This window comes from Oncorhynchus kisutch, linkage group LG29 (genome assembly GCF_002021735.2).
Source record: "Oncorhynchus kisutch isolate 150728-3 linkage group LG29, Okis_V2, whole genome shotgun sequence".
NCBI classification, from domain to species: domain Eukaryota; kingdom Metazoa; phylum Chordata; class Actinopteri; order Salmoniformes; family Salmonidae; genus Oncorhynchus; species Oncorhynchus kisutch.
This window is the reverse complement of record NC_034202.2, coordinates 6,168,752-6,186,391: the sequence shown is the minus strand read 5'-3', so window position 1 is coordinate 6,186,391 and position 17,640 is coordinate 6,168,752. Positions and strand designations below refer to the sequence as shown.

Genomic DNA, 17,640 nt, shown 5'->3' with positions numbered 1-17,640 from the left:
TTCAAACAACTCTGGCTACAAAGTCCCAAGTAGCCTACATATGACCGATAGAAGAACCAAACCTACACTCACTGAACAAAACACACAGTTTGTCATCAAGGTTACCTTTTGGATCGTCTGAGCCTGGCCCTGCTGAGAAAGTGTGGCATGGTAAAATTGGAGAGAACCGTCCACAGACTGGAGTCCGACATTGTGCCAAAGTCATGCCAGCCCCTTCCAGGAAGCGGGACGTGGACTGGGGGTCTCAAAAGACCCGGCGATGAGAAGCGCCGGGTGTTATGGACATGGGGGGCGACCCGTCCCCTACAACAACAGTCCCGGCGACAAGCGCCAACACTTGAACAACCCCCATCCTCCTCCAAGGCTCCAAACTTACTCTGCTGCTCGGACACATCTGCAGCCAGCTGCGGCATACACACACACTGGCAGAGTGGACACTGCAGCGTCCTTTAAGTGCAGTTCCAAAAAATGAAAAATAAAAAAAGTACTCCAGGGAACACTGTTTGATTCAGGTCAGCTTATAAGCCTCTACGACCGGGATATGACACCTTATAAAAGCTGACTTTTGCTTTTCCATTCTCTGTGCGTTTGTTTCCAGATCCCATACAGTCACCCTTCTCTCTCTCTCCCTACCAGCTCAACATGCTCCATATCATGTAACAGGCGGCATCTACCACTCCGCGTCCCAAGCGGGGGTGAGGGGGGGGGGGGGGGGGGGGGTGAGTCAGAGCAGTGCTGCATCACCAGCAGACATTGCGGTACACTCACAGCTTTCGCAATCTGGCTCCCCTCCAAAATGCCTCATGGGCTGGCCGATCTTAAGCAGGTCCTGTTTGAAGCGCTGTGCTTTTCCACGGTTGTCCTCTATTAAAGGCAGCCAGGCTTCCCCCCTCTCTTCCATAGTTCCTCCTTACTACAGTTTGTTCTAAAGCAGGCAGTGAGACAGAGGCTGACTCACTTCATGACAGACAATCTCATCTTAACTCCTGCCACCCTTTGATCCCATTGTCTCATGCCCACTGGACTATCTTAAAGGAAGATAACAGGCCACATACAGGTAAACAAATGGGTCAGATAAGACACACATGCACGTACACACAGACACGCGCAAGCACTCACACAGACTCGCACACATACACACAGTCTTGGCAGTTGGCTGAGATCAGCTTGCACGTTTGTTTGTGAGAAAGGGGGCTAGGCAGGCAGTTGGGTAGGAGGAGAGACATGCAGCCACACACTCCACAGCAGATAGCATGGCATGACGGGAGTCAACAGTGATCTCAGCCAGGTTCATGTTACACTGTGTATGCTCCACCTGAAGAGCCTAGGGAGATACATAACACTCCCTGAGGGAAAATAGTGACACCCATTGACACCCAGTCAGGGACACAGAATGGGATCCAATCACAGGACACAGGGATTGATTGACAACTGATGCAGTGCTCCAAACAGTGGCCAAAGTCCAACGTCCGGACAGTTTTTCCTAGAACCACGTGACCTGGCCAGGAAGTACTCTTGGCCCTATGTATAGATACTGTAGCAAGTCCCTGCAATGAACACAAAAATATATATTTTTTGATCATACAATCAGGTTCAATCAAATTACCTGACCAAGAAAAACTCTGCGCTCTGGTCAGACCATGTGCTTTCAGAGAGCTCTAGCCAATAGTCATAAGCATTGCTGATAACAAGGTCAAATGCGCTGTAAAACCCCAGGGTGCCTGGTCGGGACCTGTGATAGAACAACTTCTTAAAATGTGAAGCAGTGATGCTGACGTCAGGTAGTCATGCAGGCCTCCCAGCCACCCCTCAGAGCTCTGGATCCCGGTAGAGTGATGTGACAGGCCCAGCCCAGCACTAATTATGGCCCTGCTCTGCTTCTGTGCTCCAGATAAAAGAGGGTGATTTCAAAGGCACAACCACCGTTAATGGTAAACTGATTCTGTTATTAGATGGAGATGTGCAGACTAGTCAGAAGATCAATTTGAGGTTAAACTTTATTGGAAGCGTATATAAATTATGTCTGTAGAGGTGCATGTTTAAAACATTGATGTTTCTGCAGTCCGTCAGACATCAACAGATATTCTGTTGGTTATACAATATACACAATGTTATTAAAATGCAAATAAATGTATTTTAATGATAAATAAACTATATGGGAAAGCTGCTACATTCTGATTGGTGTTGACCTCAAACTACAGTTTACTACAAAACTTTGACTCAATTAAATATATTTGAATATGCACATTATAGAAACATGGTGTCAGCATATTAGACTAAAAGGAAGGACTAATAAGAAGGGAAGTGTTCTGGTTTGATGTGCTAATTCTCTTGCCCATAACTTACAGTAATGCGTTTCAAATATTTGGGGGGAAATTATACATGCTGTGCAGCACAGCAATTAGCCGAGTCGAGTAATCTCCCCTAATTCATTAATCCTGATTAAAGTTCACCATGTTCTCTGGAATCACTGTGAAACATTATTGTCCTGATGGCTGATATTACACATGGGGGAATTCTGACTGACACCAGATACTTGACATCAAAGGCTTTATTCTGAAGCTGGATTAGCTGATGGATACCCAGTCTGCCCTTGCTGGTTAGCCTAGCGAGTAATTATATCCTTTTCTCATTGACTGGTTAGCATTAGCAAGCTACTATAGCAACTGTGATTTGCCTTTTGTTTCTTAACGGGTAGACATGACCTGACTACCAAAATGGTTGAAAACTTGTTGTAGCTAGTAAAAAAAATTCTAACAGGGCAATATTGTAGAATAAATGTACAAAGTCAAACAGGAAAAAAACTAGCTAGCAGTAGCAGCTAACGCTAAAATAGCTCTGACAAGCATGCTCATTGTCTGAGGGGTTCACTAGTCAGTGTCAAGACCTTCCCATTGGTTACTCACAGTGTGACACTAACAGTAACCAGCAGACGACACGGCATAATTTAAATACACTGTACAGTTCAGGTCATCAACTACGGAGTGACATTTCATATACACAAATATATGCCAACATTTTACAAAATGCAGATAGGAGGAAAGAGTAGCATCAAAGATGTGATGTTTTTGGAGATTAGCCACTTTCCTACAAAATTCTCAATTAAGATATTTCCTAGTTTCAACTATGAACCGTATGCTACTATTGTACGGCACAAATGTTGCAGTCTTTGTGGAAGTGAATAATTTCAATGTTAAGCTACTGCTCTTCTCAATGGAACTGTAAGAGAGTAGCTAGCAGCACAATATGTGGTCAGAGGTGACGCGAGGGGGCATTCTGCTACTTATTGATAGACAACTGTCTTTCATGCCGTTCGTATATTCACAGATGAAAACGTATCTGGCGTCAACACATGCATCGCCAATGGATTTATAAAAAATTATAGCATACTATATGAAGAATATTAATGTTCGTAAAATATTAATGACGACATGAGTCCACTCCAAACATAACAAAACAGTAACCACGACATCCTTTATACTACAAAGGCTGTTATCATAAAACATGAGCATGAAACTGACGCACACACGTGAATACAATACTGCCTCTACCGTGCGCTCTTGAACTTGACTAATTCAAGTCATTTGTAGCCTATCAATCACACAAGAAAAACAGCATGTTTTCCAGAAAGGATGAACTCCTTATCCTTTTGTTCTGTCCTTCTCATTACAACCAAAGTTGTAGGAGGGGAGAAAACTAGGGGTCATGTAAACATTAATGAGCCAAAATGGCTAATACAACAAAAGTAGGGTTTGGGCTCAATGACCCAGTTGAATATGCGAAACCAGATGAACCTACTCCAGGAACAAAAGGCTGATTCACGGCGGCTCGCCATGCGACACATCAAGAGACAGGGAAGAGGACAGTGTGACCTGCTATCTCCGCCATCATTAGTGTGCTACGCAGAGAGGAGAGGATTTAGGGAGAGCGAGGAGAGAGAGAAGTGAAGGAAACACTCAGGGAGACAGCCATACCACCCCGCCCCCTCTGTCACTCCTCCAGGTGATACAGTCTTGACATGCCTCAGCCACAGTAGCAAGACGCAAAGGCCCATTTGACCAGATACATGTTCCATCTAAATCCATTTTGCTATTGGCCAACATGGGCGGTAGCGGACCTCATTTTGGGGAAAGGGTGGGTGTGTGTTGATCTAAGGTTTCAGTTGGCTCCAATGTTGAAAGGACTTAACTTACTTGGATGGTTGGAAGGTCATATGGTTGACGGCTAAAACAAGAGGTATAGAGCAAACAAAAGTAATGGAAAAAAAGGTATGCAACATTGTGACCTAAAATCACTGTATGACCCTTTTCTTTCAAGTGCACTTTCTAATAAATCAATCAATTTGGGGATTCTGACCATTCCCCACTTTGAAGAATTGCAAAATGCCACAAATCCTTCTTTGGACTTGAAAGAGAAGCCTCAACACCAGACTATAGAAAAGGAGTAAGGGGAAGGAGGTGACACTAAGAACATTATATAAGCACTCTATCCTCTTCCATCAAAGCTGCACCAAAAGAAACCGATTTCAGAGAGAAAAAAACACCTCTCTGTTATGACAAACTAACGATCTCATGGACTATCGACTCACACCTTTCACAGTCCAGCATGGATTTCCCTCAACCCACAAATACAAAATTAACATGATCAAAGAAGCTCGTGACGCTTACCTCCAAAAATGAAATGCGTGCAACGGGCTGAGAGGGCTGCAAGGACTTGTGGGTGTCGGGCTCAAGCTTCGAGGAGTGAGGCTGGAAGTTAAAAGTTTTGTAAATAGTGATTCTTTTAGCACGCTACGTTTGCACAGGACGGACAATGGCTACTTTCACTTAGAAGCCCTGTGAAGTGATTTGGGCTGATGTATGCAGTCACATACCCTGTCCTGCTAGCTAGCTGACATACATTAACCACAGAGCAGCAGCAGCAGCACAGCTTTGAAATGAAACTAAATTGTGTTTTGGAAATAGGTTACCAAGGCACTTGTCTGTTCACGCAACACAGGTTTAGTATCTTTGAGGCTTAAAGACTTTGTTTGGTGCTTGAGGCTTGCTAGGCTTAAGCGATTATCATAAAAAGCATCCATACTATGCACACACACACACACAGGAGGTGGAGAGTGAAACCTGAAACAGGCGCACAGTGCAACTGAATCCTACTTGAAATCTGAAGGATTACCCAAGGCTATGAGAAAACAGAAAAAACCTCTATAGTAACTTCACTGGCAAGGAAAGAAAGCTCACTTCTTAAGATGTGAAGGACGTCTTTCAGCCCTCCAAACCACTGCCTGTTTACTTTGTGTAATTCAAGTTGAAAAAAACATACTTTTTCCTGCTGTCATGGCACTTAAAATCAAAATGTATTAGCAAATAACAGCACAGTGCATCTCAATAGTCCACGATTAAACACTAGTATTGTTCCAGAGCTGCAGAATTGACCTTCCTGTCAGTAACGACACTGAACTGGATCTAAATTAGATGCGTAGGCTACATATATGCCGAGTTAGCAATACCTAAACTTGCGCCAGCAGAAGTACCGGAGGACGCAAACAAACATGTGCCTTGGTGACCCGAGAGAACCCAATCGACTGCCTTCGCAAGTCATTACACAAAGAACAGATCTGTGTGATGTGCAACAGGAACACAACAGGGCCATGGCGGAGTGTTTGTTGTTTGGGTCTCAGGCCCAGCAGATTCCTGTTACTGGTAGCAGGCGGGATCTGTTATCCAACATAAAAACAAGGCCTTGGGTATGAGGCCACTCCAATGCCCATCAGCTTATTGATCATGCGTCACAAAAGCCTGCCATTTAATCATCACTGTATTGTGCGTCCATGTGTGTGGGTGTGTGTGTGTGTGTCAGTGGGTTTCATCGCAACCAAACAGAGGTTGTGTGGCAGTCCTCTGCTTGACACACACAGCAACACACACTGTCCCCGTCACTATCACTACAGAGGATTTTACGTGACACATCCTACCGTGTACAGTGCTGCTGCTGCTCTATGTGGCAATGCTGCATGATGCTAAACGCTCCACAATGCTACTAGCTAGAGAGAAAAGGAAAACAGGAGGTGCAGAGACCAACGAAGCCGTCTGCTGCAGTGTGGAGCAGTGGTGCGGTCACCAACCCCAAGAAGAAGATAAGGAAAATACTCACTCCAACGTCAGTCCCGGAATCCTCAGCCTCTCCCGCTGGGCTTTCATGGCTGAACTGTGCTCGCTTGCTCTACAGTGCACATGCTGTACCGTTCAGCCTCAGCCACATAGCCACCCCCCCTTATCCTCTACCCTACACTGAGCCGACAAAGAGTCAGAGCCAGCCACCACCATTGAGGAATGGGGCTAGCCTAACTCGCTCCTCCGACAAAAAGAGGGGGGGAGGGGGGGAAGTAAAGGGGCAACGACAACACCGCAGCTTGTTTCAGGTCCTTCCACCACGTTCCACCTTGAGGCTGTCAGAGGAGATCGCCAGCCGGAGGTGGGAGAGCGGGAAGGAGGGTACGGAGGCAGGACAATACCCCCTTTTCCCCATCCCCTCACACACACACTCCCCCTCCACTTGGCAAACACACACACACACACACACTCGGGCTCGCTCATTAGAGTCCCCTCCTCCACTGACTGGTGATTCACTACAGCAACAGCAGAACTCGGAATATATTCATCCTATATGCTGTCTATCCCTCTTCTCATCCTATATGCTGTCTATCCCTCTTCTCATCCTATATGCTGTCTATCCCTCTTCTCATCCTATATGCTGTCTATCCCTCTTCTCATCCTATATGCTGTCTATCCCTCTTCTCATCCTATATGCTGTCTATCCCTCTTCTCATCCTATATGCTGTCTATCCCTCTTCTCATCCTATATGCTGTCTATCCCTCTTCTCATCCTATATGCTGTCTATCCCTCTTCTCATCCTATATGCTGTCTATCCCTCTTCTCATCCTATATGCTGTCTATCCCTCTTCTCATCCTATATGCTGTCTATCCCTCTTCTCATCCTATATGCTGTCTATCCCTCTTCTCATCCTATATGCGGTCTATCCCTCTTCTCATCCTATATGCTGTCTATCCTTTCCATCACGTCATCATGACACCACAGGGTGTATATCTCCTCCATTCAAAACCACCACATTAAATGCACATACTAGAAACTATGCACCCTATTTCCAATAGATATTCAGAATAAAGCAATGGATGAGAAGCAGTCTTTTTCGGGGAGTCCAAGTGCATACCTCAGAGAGGTAATAAGCAGAAAGATCCCCCTACCTACCCTCTCCCTCCCTCCCTCCCTTCACCCCTGCAGTGCTTTAGTACACCCCTGGGGCAAGCTCTTATTCACCGATAACACACACCCTGACGTGTATCATACGCTACTTCCTGTTGTACAATATGTATTGTGAAACAATCATGATGTACTGTATGTAACATATACTGAATCAATAACTACATTATTGATAGTCTGTCATGATGATGATACACTGGAGGATCATTCAGAAAACACCCAGGGAGAGAATATCAGTCACATCAAAACACACTTCATATTGTGATTATTGGCTACAAGCTGTGCCGTCAAGAGGTCTGTAGTCTCAAACTTTTCTCTGGAAGCACATTTTTATAGAATGATGAGAAAGATGGAGAGAAAGCGCTGGCCAACAGTACAGTCAACTGTTTCCAGGACTACTTCCAAACAGCCTATCACAGAGTGCACAGCGCACCAGACAGAAAATGCACTAATGCCGCACTTCAGCAAACCTATCAATGGTTTATTACCGGGAGCCAGGTTCTCGGAACTCAGCACTACTGCAGATGACAGAGAGCATTGCATCAGCTTCAGCTCAACCAGTAGCACAGGCAGGCGAACAGGCAGTAGATTAACTGGGGTGTGATAAGAGGAACCAGTTATGTACCTCTACTTTTGCAGAACACGGGCAATGCAGGCCTCATACACTATATGACCAAAAGTAAGTGGACACCTGCAAGTCGAACACCTCCATCAAAATCATGGACATTAATATGGAGTTGGTCCCCCCTTTTCTGCTATAACAGCCTCCACTCTTCTGGGCTTCTGGGAAGGCTGAATGGACTTGCTTCCATTCAGCCACAAGAGCATTAGTGGGGGTGTTAGCGGGGGTTGAGGTCAGGGCTCTGTGCAGGCCTGTCAAGTTCTTCCCCACCAATCTCGACAACCATTTCTGTATGGACCTCGCTTTGTCCTCAGGGCATTGTCATGCTGAAACAGGATGAAACTGTTGCCACAAAGTTAGAAGCAAAGAATCGTCTAGAATGTCAATGCTGTAGCGTTAAGATTTCCCTTCAATGGAACTAAGGGGCCCGAGCCATGAAAAACAGCCCCAGACCTGTATTCCTCCTCTGCCAAACGTTATAGTTGGCACTACGCATTTGGGCAGGTAGCATTCTCCTGGTATCCGCCAAACCCAGATTCGTTAGTCAGACTGCCAGATGGTGAAGCGTGATTCATCAGAGAATGCGTTTCCAATGCTCCAGAGTCCAATCGCGGTAAGCTTTTCATCACTTCAGCCGATGCTTGGCATTGTGCACGGTGAGTGTGCGGCTGCTCGACCATGGAAACCCATTCCACGAAGCTCCCGACGAACAGTTATTGTGCCGACGTTGCTTCCAGAGGCAGTTTGGAACTCGGTGAGTGCTGCAACCGAGGACAGACGACACTTGGCGGTCCACTTCTGTGAGCTTGTTTGGCCTACCACTTCGCGGCTGAGCCATTATTGCTCTCAGACGTTTACACTTCACAATAACAGCACTTACAATTGACCGGGGCAGTTGACTGGGGCAGCTCTAGCAAGGCAGAAATTTGATTAACTGACTTGTTGGAAAGGTGGCATTCTATGACGGTGCCACAGTGAAAGTGCGAGCTCTTCAGTAAGGTAATTTTACTGACAATGTTTGTCTATGGAGATTGCATGGCTGTATGCTCAATTGTATACACCTATCAGCAACAAACCCTGTAATTTGAAGGGGTGTCCACATACTTTGTTTGTACAGTACCAGTAAAAAGTTGACACCTACTCATTCAAGTGTTTTTCTTTATTTTTTACTATTTTCTACATTGTATAATAATAGTGAAGACATCAAAACTATGAAATAACACATATGGTGGTCATGTAGTAACCCAAAAAAGTGTTCAACAAATCAAAATAGATTTTATATTTGAGATTGTTCAAAGTAGCCACACTTTGCCTTGATGACAGTTTGCACACTCTTGGCATTCTCTCAACCAGCTTCACCTGGAATGCTTTTCCAACAGTCTTGAAGGAATTCTCACATATCCCTTGTTGGCTGCTTTTCCTTCACTCTGCGGTCCAACTCATTCCAAACCATCTCAATTTGGTCACCCGATGCAGCACTCCACCACTCTCCTTCTTGGCCAAATAGCCCTTACACAGCCTGGAGGTGTGTTTTGGATCATTGTTCTGTTGAAAAACAAATGATAGTCCCACTAATCGCAAACCAGATGGGATGGCGTATTGCTGTAGAATGCTGTGGTAGCTATGCTGGTTAAGTGTGTCTTGAATTCTAAATAAATCACTGACAGTGTCACCAGCAAGGCACCCCCACACCATCACACCTCCTGCATCTCAAAAATCTCATCAGACCAAAGGACAGATTTCCAATGGTCTAATGTCCATTACTCGTGTTTCTTGGCCCATGTAAGTCTCTTCTTCTTATTGGCATCATTTAGTAGTCGTTTCTTTGAAGCAATTCGACCATGAAAACCTGATTCACAGTCTCCTCTGAACAGTTGATGTTGAGATGTGTCTGTTACTTGAACTCTGAAGCATTTATTTGGGCTGTAATCTGAGGTGCAGTTAACGCTAATTAACTTATCCTCTGCAGCAGAGGTAACTCTGGGTCTTCCTTTCCTGTGGAAGTCCTCATGAGAGCCAGTTTCATCATAGCGCTTGAGAGTTTTTGCAACTGCACTTGAAGAGACTTTCAAAGTTGTTGAACTTTTCCAGATTGACTGACATTCATGTCTTAAAGTAACGGACTGTCGTTTCTCTGTGCTTATTTGAGCTGTTCTTGCCATTATATGGACTTGGTCTTGTACCAAATAGGGCTGTCTTCTGTATACCACCCCTACCTTGTCACAACACAACTGATTGGTTGATATGCATTTCCAGAAAAACGAAAATTGCAAAAATTAACAAGGCACACCTGTTAATTGAAATGCATTCCAGGTGACTACCTCATGAAGCTGGAGCAGAGAATGCCAAGAGTGTGCAAAGCTGTCATCAAGGCAAAGGGTGGCTACTTTGAAAACACTCAAATATAAAATATATTTGGGTTTGTTTTCACTTTTTTGGTTACTACATGATTCCATGTGTTATTTCATAGTTCTAAAATGTTTGAAAATAGTAAAAATAAAGAAAAACCCTGTAATGAGAAGATGTCCAAACTGACTAGTACTGTATCTAGTGTACCACCAGCAGCTCTGGGCTCTAATCATTCATAAGGAGTCATTGTGACTCCACAAGGGCAGCCGGCAACACTCACTCAACAGAACAATCTGGTTCATTCAGAGTTTAGATCTTCTTTTGAAAGTAATCAACAGTGTGGATGACAGTCGATGAATGTTGAAAAGTAAAGGATTCACAATGAAGGGGGGGGGGGGTAAAAAGGACAAAATACATTTAGTTTTGTCGTTCCCTCCACCTTAGATCATAGGAACAATATCTGTCTCTATTATAGTAAGAATCAAATCTCTTCCATGCCCAGGGATACCTCTTTACAATGAAATTGGTGCCATTGGTGTCTCACCCACTGTAAGGTGTATATATAAGCACCCTTGGACATATACAAACACATTACGAGGTCACCTTGAATACCCAATCTGACAAAGATTTTTTTCTTTAGTCAAACTCTAATGAACATGAATTAGTCTTGGCTATTGTCAAAACGTCATCTGACTGTCCTGCTGAGTTTATTCACTTTTGGTTGGGTGTTCATTCTAGGCTGTGTTCTGGCCCCCATAGATACAACCGTCAACACAACCGACGACTGGAGACAGACATTAATCACACATATGGTGGGTTTGTCATATCGGACATGTCATAAATCACCAACGCGCTGCCCAACGAGACTTATTGAAATATTATTTGACAATGCCGGAGATATGCATCAATAAGGCATTATTCCAATTACAATCTCTCATGTGTAACCAACTCAGAAAGAGTACAGTGAAAATGATCACCCCCCTCAGATTCTCTGTGTTGCTGTACCCTACTTTCTCTCCATTGTACCTTTTGCAAATAGGTGCAGCTGGCCTGTATTTGCGGTACAGAACAAACACAGGAAATGGCTGCCTATGAACACAAAGAATGGGAGAGGAGGCTAGAGGGGACTTTAGTTGGCCCAAGCACCCATGCGATTGTGAAGTAGCCAGTTGTCAAATGACACTGTTGAAGTGTTTTCCGAAACTCTAGACCCAGAAGCAAACCAGGGCCAATGGCCATAAAATTATACAGCTCACTACTCTCTGTGGGCTTAAACTCAACTTGAAATCCTAGCACATCACAAATAAAAGGTGATAACATTAATGTCCCTGTTAGGATTCAACCCTAGAAATCTAAACCACCACAGCAAGTAAGCGTTGTGAGCTTGGCTAGCGCTCCAATTGCACAGCATATACATTAGGATCATTGAGATGTGCCGACGGTCTCAATTTCCAACACTTGCATGTGATCTATTTCTAGTTATTTAATTGTACCACGCACAAGCCTGTAAGTTATTAAGGTCGCCCTATGAATAGAAGACAATAAACACTTAGCGTAGATGACTGGAAATCAAACCTCTGATCTATTTTGAGTGTACACACAACAAATCATCTTGAACTGCCCTGATTCCCTTTTCATTGTAAAAGCTGTAGATTTAATCCAAGTTTTGTTTGGGAATGTCACATATTTCTCATAAACCTTCAATTTCTCTTCTTAAAAATCAGATATTGAGCCTAACCCTAACCACACTGCTAACCCTATGCCTAACCCTAACCACACTGCTAACCCTATGCCTAACCCTAACCACACTGCTAACCCTATGCCTAACCCTAACCACACTGCTAACCCTATGCCTAACCACACTGCTAACCCTATGCCTAACCCTAACCACACTGCTAACCCTATGCCTAACCACACTGCTAACCCTATGCCTAACCCTAACCACACTGCTAACCCTATGCCTAACCCTAACCACACTGCTAACCCTATGCCTAACCCTAACCACACTGCTAACCCTATGCCTAACCCTAACCACACTGCTAACCCTATGCCTAACCCTAACCACACTGCTAACCCTATGCCTAACCCTAACCACACTGCTAACCCTATGCCTAACCCTAACCACACTGCTAACCCTATGCCTAACCCTAACCACACTGCTAACCCTATGCCTAACCCTAACCACACTGCTAACCCTATGCCTAACCCTAACCACACTGCTAACCCTAACCACACTGCTAACCCTATGCCTAACCACACTGCTAACCCTAACCACACTGCTAACCCTAACCACACTGCTAACCCTAACCACACTGCTAACCCTATGCCTAACCCTAACCACACTGCTAACCCTAACCACACTGCTAACCCTATGCCTAACCCTAACCACACTGCTAACCCTAACCACACTGCTAACCCTAACCACACTGCTAACCCTAACCACACTGCTACCCTAACCACACTGCTAACCCCTAACCACACTGCTTAACCCTATGCCTAACCCTAACCACACTGCTAACCCTATGCCTAACCCTAACCACACTGCTAACCCTATGCCTAACCCTAACCACAACTGCTAACCCTATGCCTAACCCTAACCACACTGCTAACCCTATGCCTAACCCTAACCACACTGCTAACCCTATGCCTAACCCTAACCACAACTGCTAACCCTATGCCTAACCCTAACCACACTGGCTAACCCTATGCCTACCTAACCGACACTGCTAACCCTATGCCTAACCCTAACCACACTGCTAACCCTTGCCTAACCCTAACCACACTGCTAACCCTATGCCTAACCCTAACCACACTGCTAACCCTATGCCTAACCCTAACCACACTGCTAACCCTATGCCTAACCCTAACCACACTGCTAACCCTATGCCTAACCCTAACCACACTGCTAACCCTATGCCTAACCCTAACCACACTGCTAACCCTATGCCTAACCCTAACCACACTGCTAACCTATGCCTAACCCTAACCACACTGCTAACCCTATGCCTAACCCTAACCACACTGCTAACCCTATGCCTAACCCTAACCACACTGCTAACCCTATGCCTAACCCTAACCACACTGCTAACCCTATGCCTAACCCTAACCACACCTGCTAACCCTATGCCTAACCCTAACCCACACTGCTAACCCTATGCCTAACCCTAACCACACTGCTAACCCTATGCCTAACCCTAACCACACTGCTTAACCCTATGCCTAACCCTAACCACACTGCTAACCCTATGCCTAACCCTAACCACACTGCTAACCCTAAACCCTAACCACACTGCTAACCCTATGCCTAACCCTAACCACACTGCTAACCCTAACCCTAACCACACTGCTAACCCTATGCCTAACCCTAACCACACTGCTAACCCTATGCCTAACCACACTGCTAACCCTATGCCTAACCCTAACCACACTGCTAACCCTATGCCTAACCACACTGCTAACCCTATGCCTAACCACACTGCTAACCCTATGCCTAACCACACTGCTAACCCTATGCCTAACCACACTGCTAACCCTATGCCTAACCACACTGCTAACCCTAACCCTAACCACACTGCTAACCCTATGCTAACCCTATGCCTAACCCTAACCACACTGCTAACCCTATGCCTAACCCTAACCACACTGCTAACCCTATGCCTAACCCTAACCACACTGCTAACCCTATGCCTAACCCTAACCACACTGCTAACCCTATGCCTAACCCTAACCACACTGCTAACCCTATGCCTAACCCTAACCACACTGCTAACCCTATGCCTAACCCTAACCACACTGCTAACCCTATGCCTAACCCTAACCACACTGCTAACCCTATGCCTAACCCTAACCACACTGCTAACCCTATGCCTAACCCTAACCACACTGCTAACCCTATGCCTAACCCTAACCACACTGCTAACCCTATGCCTAACCCTAACCACACTGCTAACCCTATGCCTAACCCTAACCACACTGCTAACCCTATGCCTAACCCTAACCACACTGCTAACCCTATGCCTAACCCTAACCACACTGCTAACCCTATGCCTAACCCTAACCACACTGCTAACCCTATGCCTAACCCTAACCACACTGCTAACCCTATGCCTAACCCTAACCACACTGCTAACCCTATGCCTAACCCTAACCACACTGCTAACCCTATGCCTAACCCTAACCACACTGCTAACCCTATGCCTAACCCTAACCACACTGCTAACCCTATGCCTAACCCTAACCACACTGCTAACCCTATGCCTAACCCTAACCACACTGCTAACCCTATGCCTAACCCTAACCACACTGCTAACCCTATGCCTAACCCTAACCACACTGCTAACCCTATGCCTAACCCTAACCACACTGCTAACCCTATGCCTAACCCTATGCCTAACCCTATGCCTAACCCTAACCACACTGCTAACCCTAACCACACTGCTAACCCTATGCCTAACCCTAACCACACTGCTAACCCTATGCCTAACCCTAACCACACTGCTAACCCTAACCACACTGCTAACCCTATGCCTAACCCTAACCACACTGCTAACCCTAACCACACTGCTAACCCTAACCACACTGCTAACCCTAACCACACTGCTAACCCTATGCCTAACCCTAACCACACTGCTAACCCTAACCACACTGCTAACCCTAACCACACTGCTAACCCTAACCACACTGCTAACCCTAACCTTAAACGATGACTAAAAAAAGCCCATTTTAACGACAGTCATATTTTTTGATTTATATTGTGTCTGTGCATCTAGTGGGAAACTCCAAAGACACCTTCGAAGGTGGTCCTCAGCCATGCACCCATCTATTAGTGTAGGGGTTCCTAAACTTGTTTACTTTTGATGATGTTCTTCTCCCCCCTGTCTGATTTAGTGCCTGGTCTTGTCCACTCCGTTCTAAGGAGACTTTTGGGCCTTGTAGAGGGAAACAGAAGACAAACACGTGTTCCTGAGAGCTTTGAGTGATAGGGTCATAATATTTTGTAACTTAAACCGTTACAAAAAGATAGAGCCACACACCGCTGTTTTTTACATCCTCATCTAGTGGCTACTGGAGGTTACTGACCCGGTTCTATGAACCAAGCACAATTATTTATTTGTATATATATATATTTTTTTTTTCATAGTTTCTCTCACAACCCCATTTTCAAATCAGGCGACCCCATATAGGGTCACGACCCCTAGTTTGGGAAAGGCTGTATTCGTGGGTGACCTCTTTGTGGCTCCCTTCTGCTGCACTGGCAGGTAGAGCAGTCAGAATCAAATCCTTCCCCCATAATAAAGCATGCCACACAGACCCATCAAAATAGGCATGAAATACACAGGAGATTGATGTCCAAAGCTGAAGAGGACCAAACATGTTGGACCATGACATTCTCACATGAAACAAATAGCTGGGTGATTCCTTTTGTGTTTTCAAATCACACTTTATATTGAGGATTTACCTGCATTCATAAACAGATAAGGGAAAGGGGGATACTTAGTCAGTTGTACAACCGAATGTCTTCAACTGAAATGTGTCTTCCGCATTTAACCCAACACCTCTGAATCAGAGCGGTGTGGCTGCCTTAAAAGGTACTGTTGGTGCAAATAGAGTTGACGCCATTCAACTATAATCCTAGTGCTCCTGCTGTTACTTTGCCCTAGCCTGCAGACAGACGTGGCAACTGACTTCATCCAATCTGGATCCCTTTCAGGGCCAGTTTCCAGGTACACGTTGCACTCAGGCCCAGATCTAGGATGAGTTTATACTGCATAACTCCTTACCTTAACATTTGAGGGAGGAAACACAAAACTGATCTGAAGGTCAGCCTCTAAGGGGCAGGGTCATCCTACTCCATATACCGGGTCAGCCTCTAAGGGGCAGGTTCATCCTACTCCATATACCGGGTCAGCCTCTAAGGGGCAGGTTCATCCTACTCAATATACCGGGTGGTAAACAGCAGTGTTTAAAGAAGGCAACCTGCCACTCAAGCATAAGGTGAGTCTTTTCAGTAATTCATTAAACATGTGCCATCCAAGGCACATGCATTCCCACAACAGACACCATAAACCCTGGTGATCATAACCCTATAGTATCTATAAACCTATAGTGTCTATAAATCCTATAGTATAGTATCTATAAACCTATACTGTCTATAAATCCTATAGTATAGTATCTATAAACCTATGGTGACTATAAATCCTATAGTATACTAGCTATAAACCTATACTGTCTATAAATCCTATAGTATAGTGTCTATAAACCTATAGTGTCTATAAACCTATAGTGTCTATAAATCCTATAGTATAGTATCTGTAAACCTATAGTGTCTATAAATCCTATAGTATACTATCTATAAACCTATAGTGTCTACAAATCCTATAGTATACTATCTATAAACCTAGTATCTATAAATCCTATAGTATAGTGTCTATAAACCTAAAGTGTCTATAAACCTATAGTGTCTATAAATCCTATAGTATAGTATCTGTAAACCTATAGTGTCTATAAATCCTATAGTATACTATCTATAAACCTATAGTGTCTATAAATCCTATAGTATCTATAAACCTTTAGTGTCTATAAACCCTATAGTATAGTATCTATAAACCTATAGTATAGTATCTGTAATCCTATAGTATCTATAAACCTATAGTATAGTATCTATAAACCCTATAGTATAGTGTCTATAAACCTATAGTATCTATAAACCCTATAGTATAGTATCTATAAACCCTATAGTATAGTGTCTATAAACCTATAGTGTCTATAAACCTATAGTATCTATAACCCTATAGTATAGTATCTATAAACCCTATAGTATAGTATCTATAAACCCTATAGTATAGTATCTATAAACCTATAGTGTCTATAAATCATATAGTATAGTATCTATAAACCTATAGTGTCTATAAATCCTATAGTATAGTATCTATAAACATATAGTGACTATAAACCTATAGTATAGTATCTATAAACCTAGTGTCTATTAACCTATAGTATATATAAACCTATAGTGTCTATAAATCCTATAGTATAGTATCTATAAACCTATCTATAGTGTCTATTAACCTATAGTATCTATAAACCTATAGTGTCTATAAATCCTATAGTATAGTATTTATAAACCTATAGTGTCTATAAACCTATAGTATCTATAAACCTATAGTATCTATAAACCTATAGTGTCTATAAATCCTATAGTATAGTATTTATAAACCTATAGTATCTATAAACCTATAGTGTCTATAAATCCTATAGTATAGTATTTATAAACCTAGTGTCTATAAACCTATAGTATCTATAAACCTATAGTGTCTATAAACCCTATAGTATAGTATCTGTAAACCTATAGTGTCTATAAACCTATAGTGTCTATAAACCTATAGTGTCT

At 43.9% G+C, this 17,640-nt stretch overlaps 1 protein-coding gene across 4 annotated transcripts in view; it reads right to left on the bottom strand.

The window, feature by feature from the left end:
• Window positions 1-17,640, bottom strand: part of LOC109873739 (microtubule-associated serine/threonine-protein kinase 3) — a 191,285-nt gene that overhangs the window by 66,359 nt on the left and 107,286 nt on the right. The window contains exons 1-2 of one of the 4 annotated variants that reach the window (XM_031808931.1): window positions 6,151-7,157; window positions 4,668-4,748 (exon numbers count right to left, since the gene is read on the bottom strand). The exons of the other annotated variants lie outside the window; for them this stretch is intronic. Coding sequence (XP_031664791.1) covers window positions 4,668-4,748; window positions 6,151-6,197 — 128 coding nt within the window. The 5' untranslated portion in view covers window positions 6,198-7,157. Of the gene's footprint in view, window positions 1-4,667; window positions 4,749-6,150; window positions 7,158-17,640 lie in introns of those variants that run through there. 4 annotated transcript variants of the gene reach the window in all.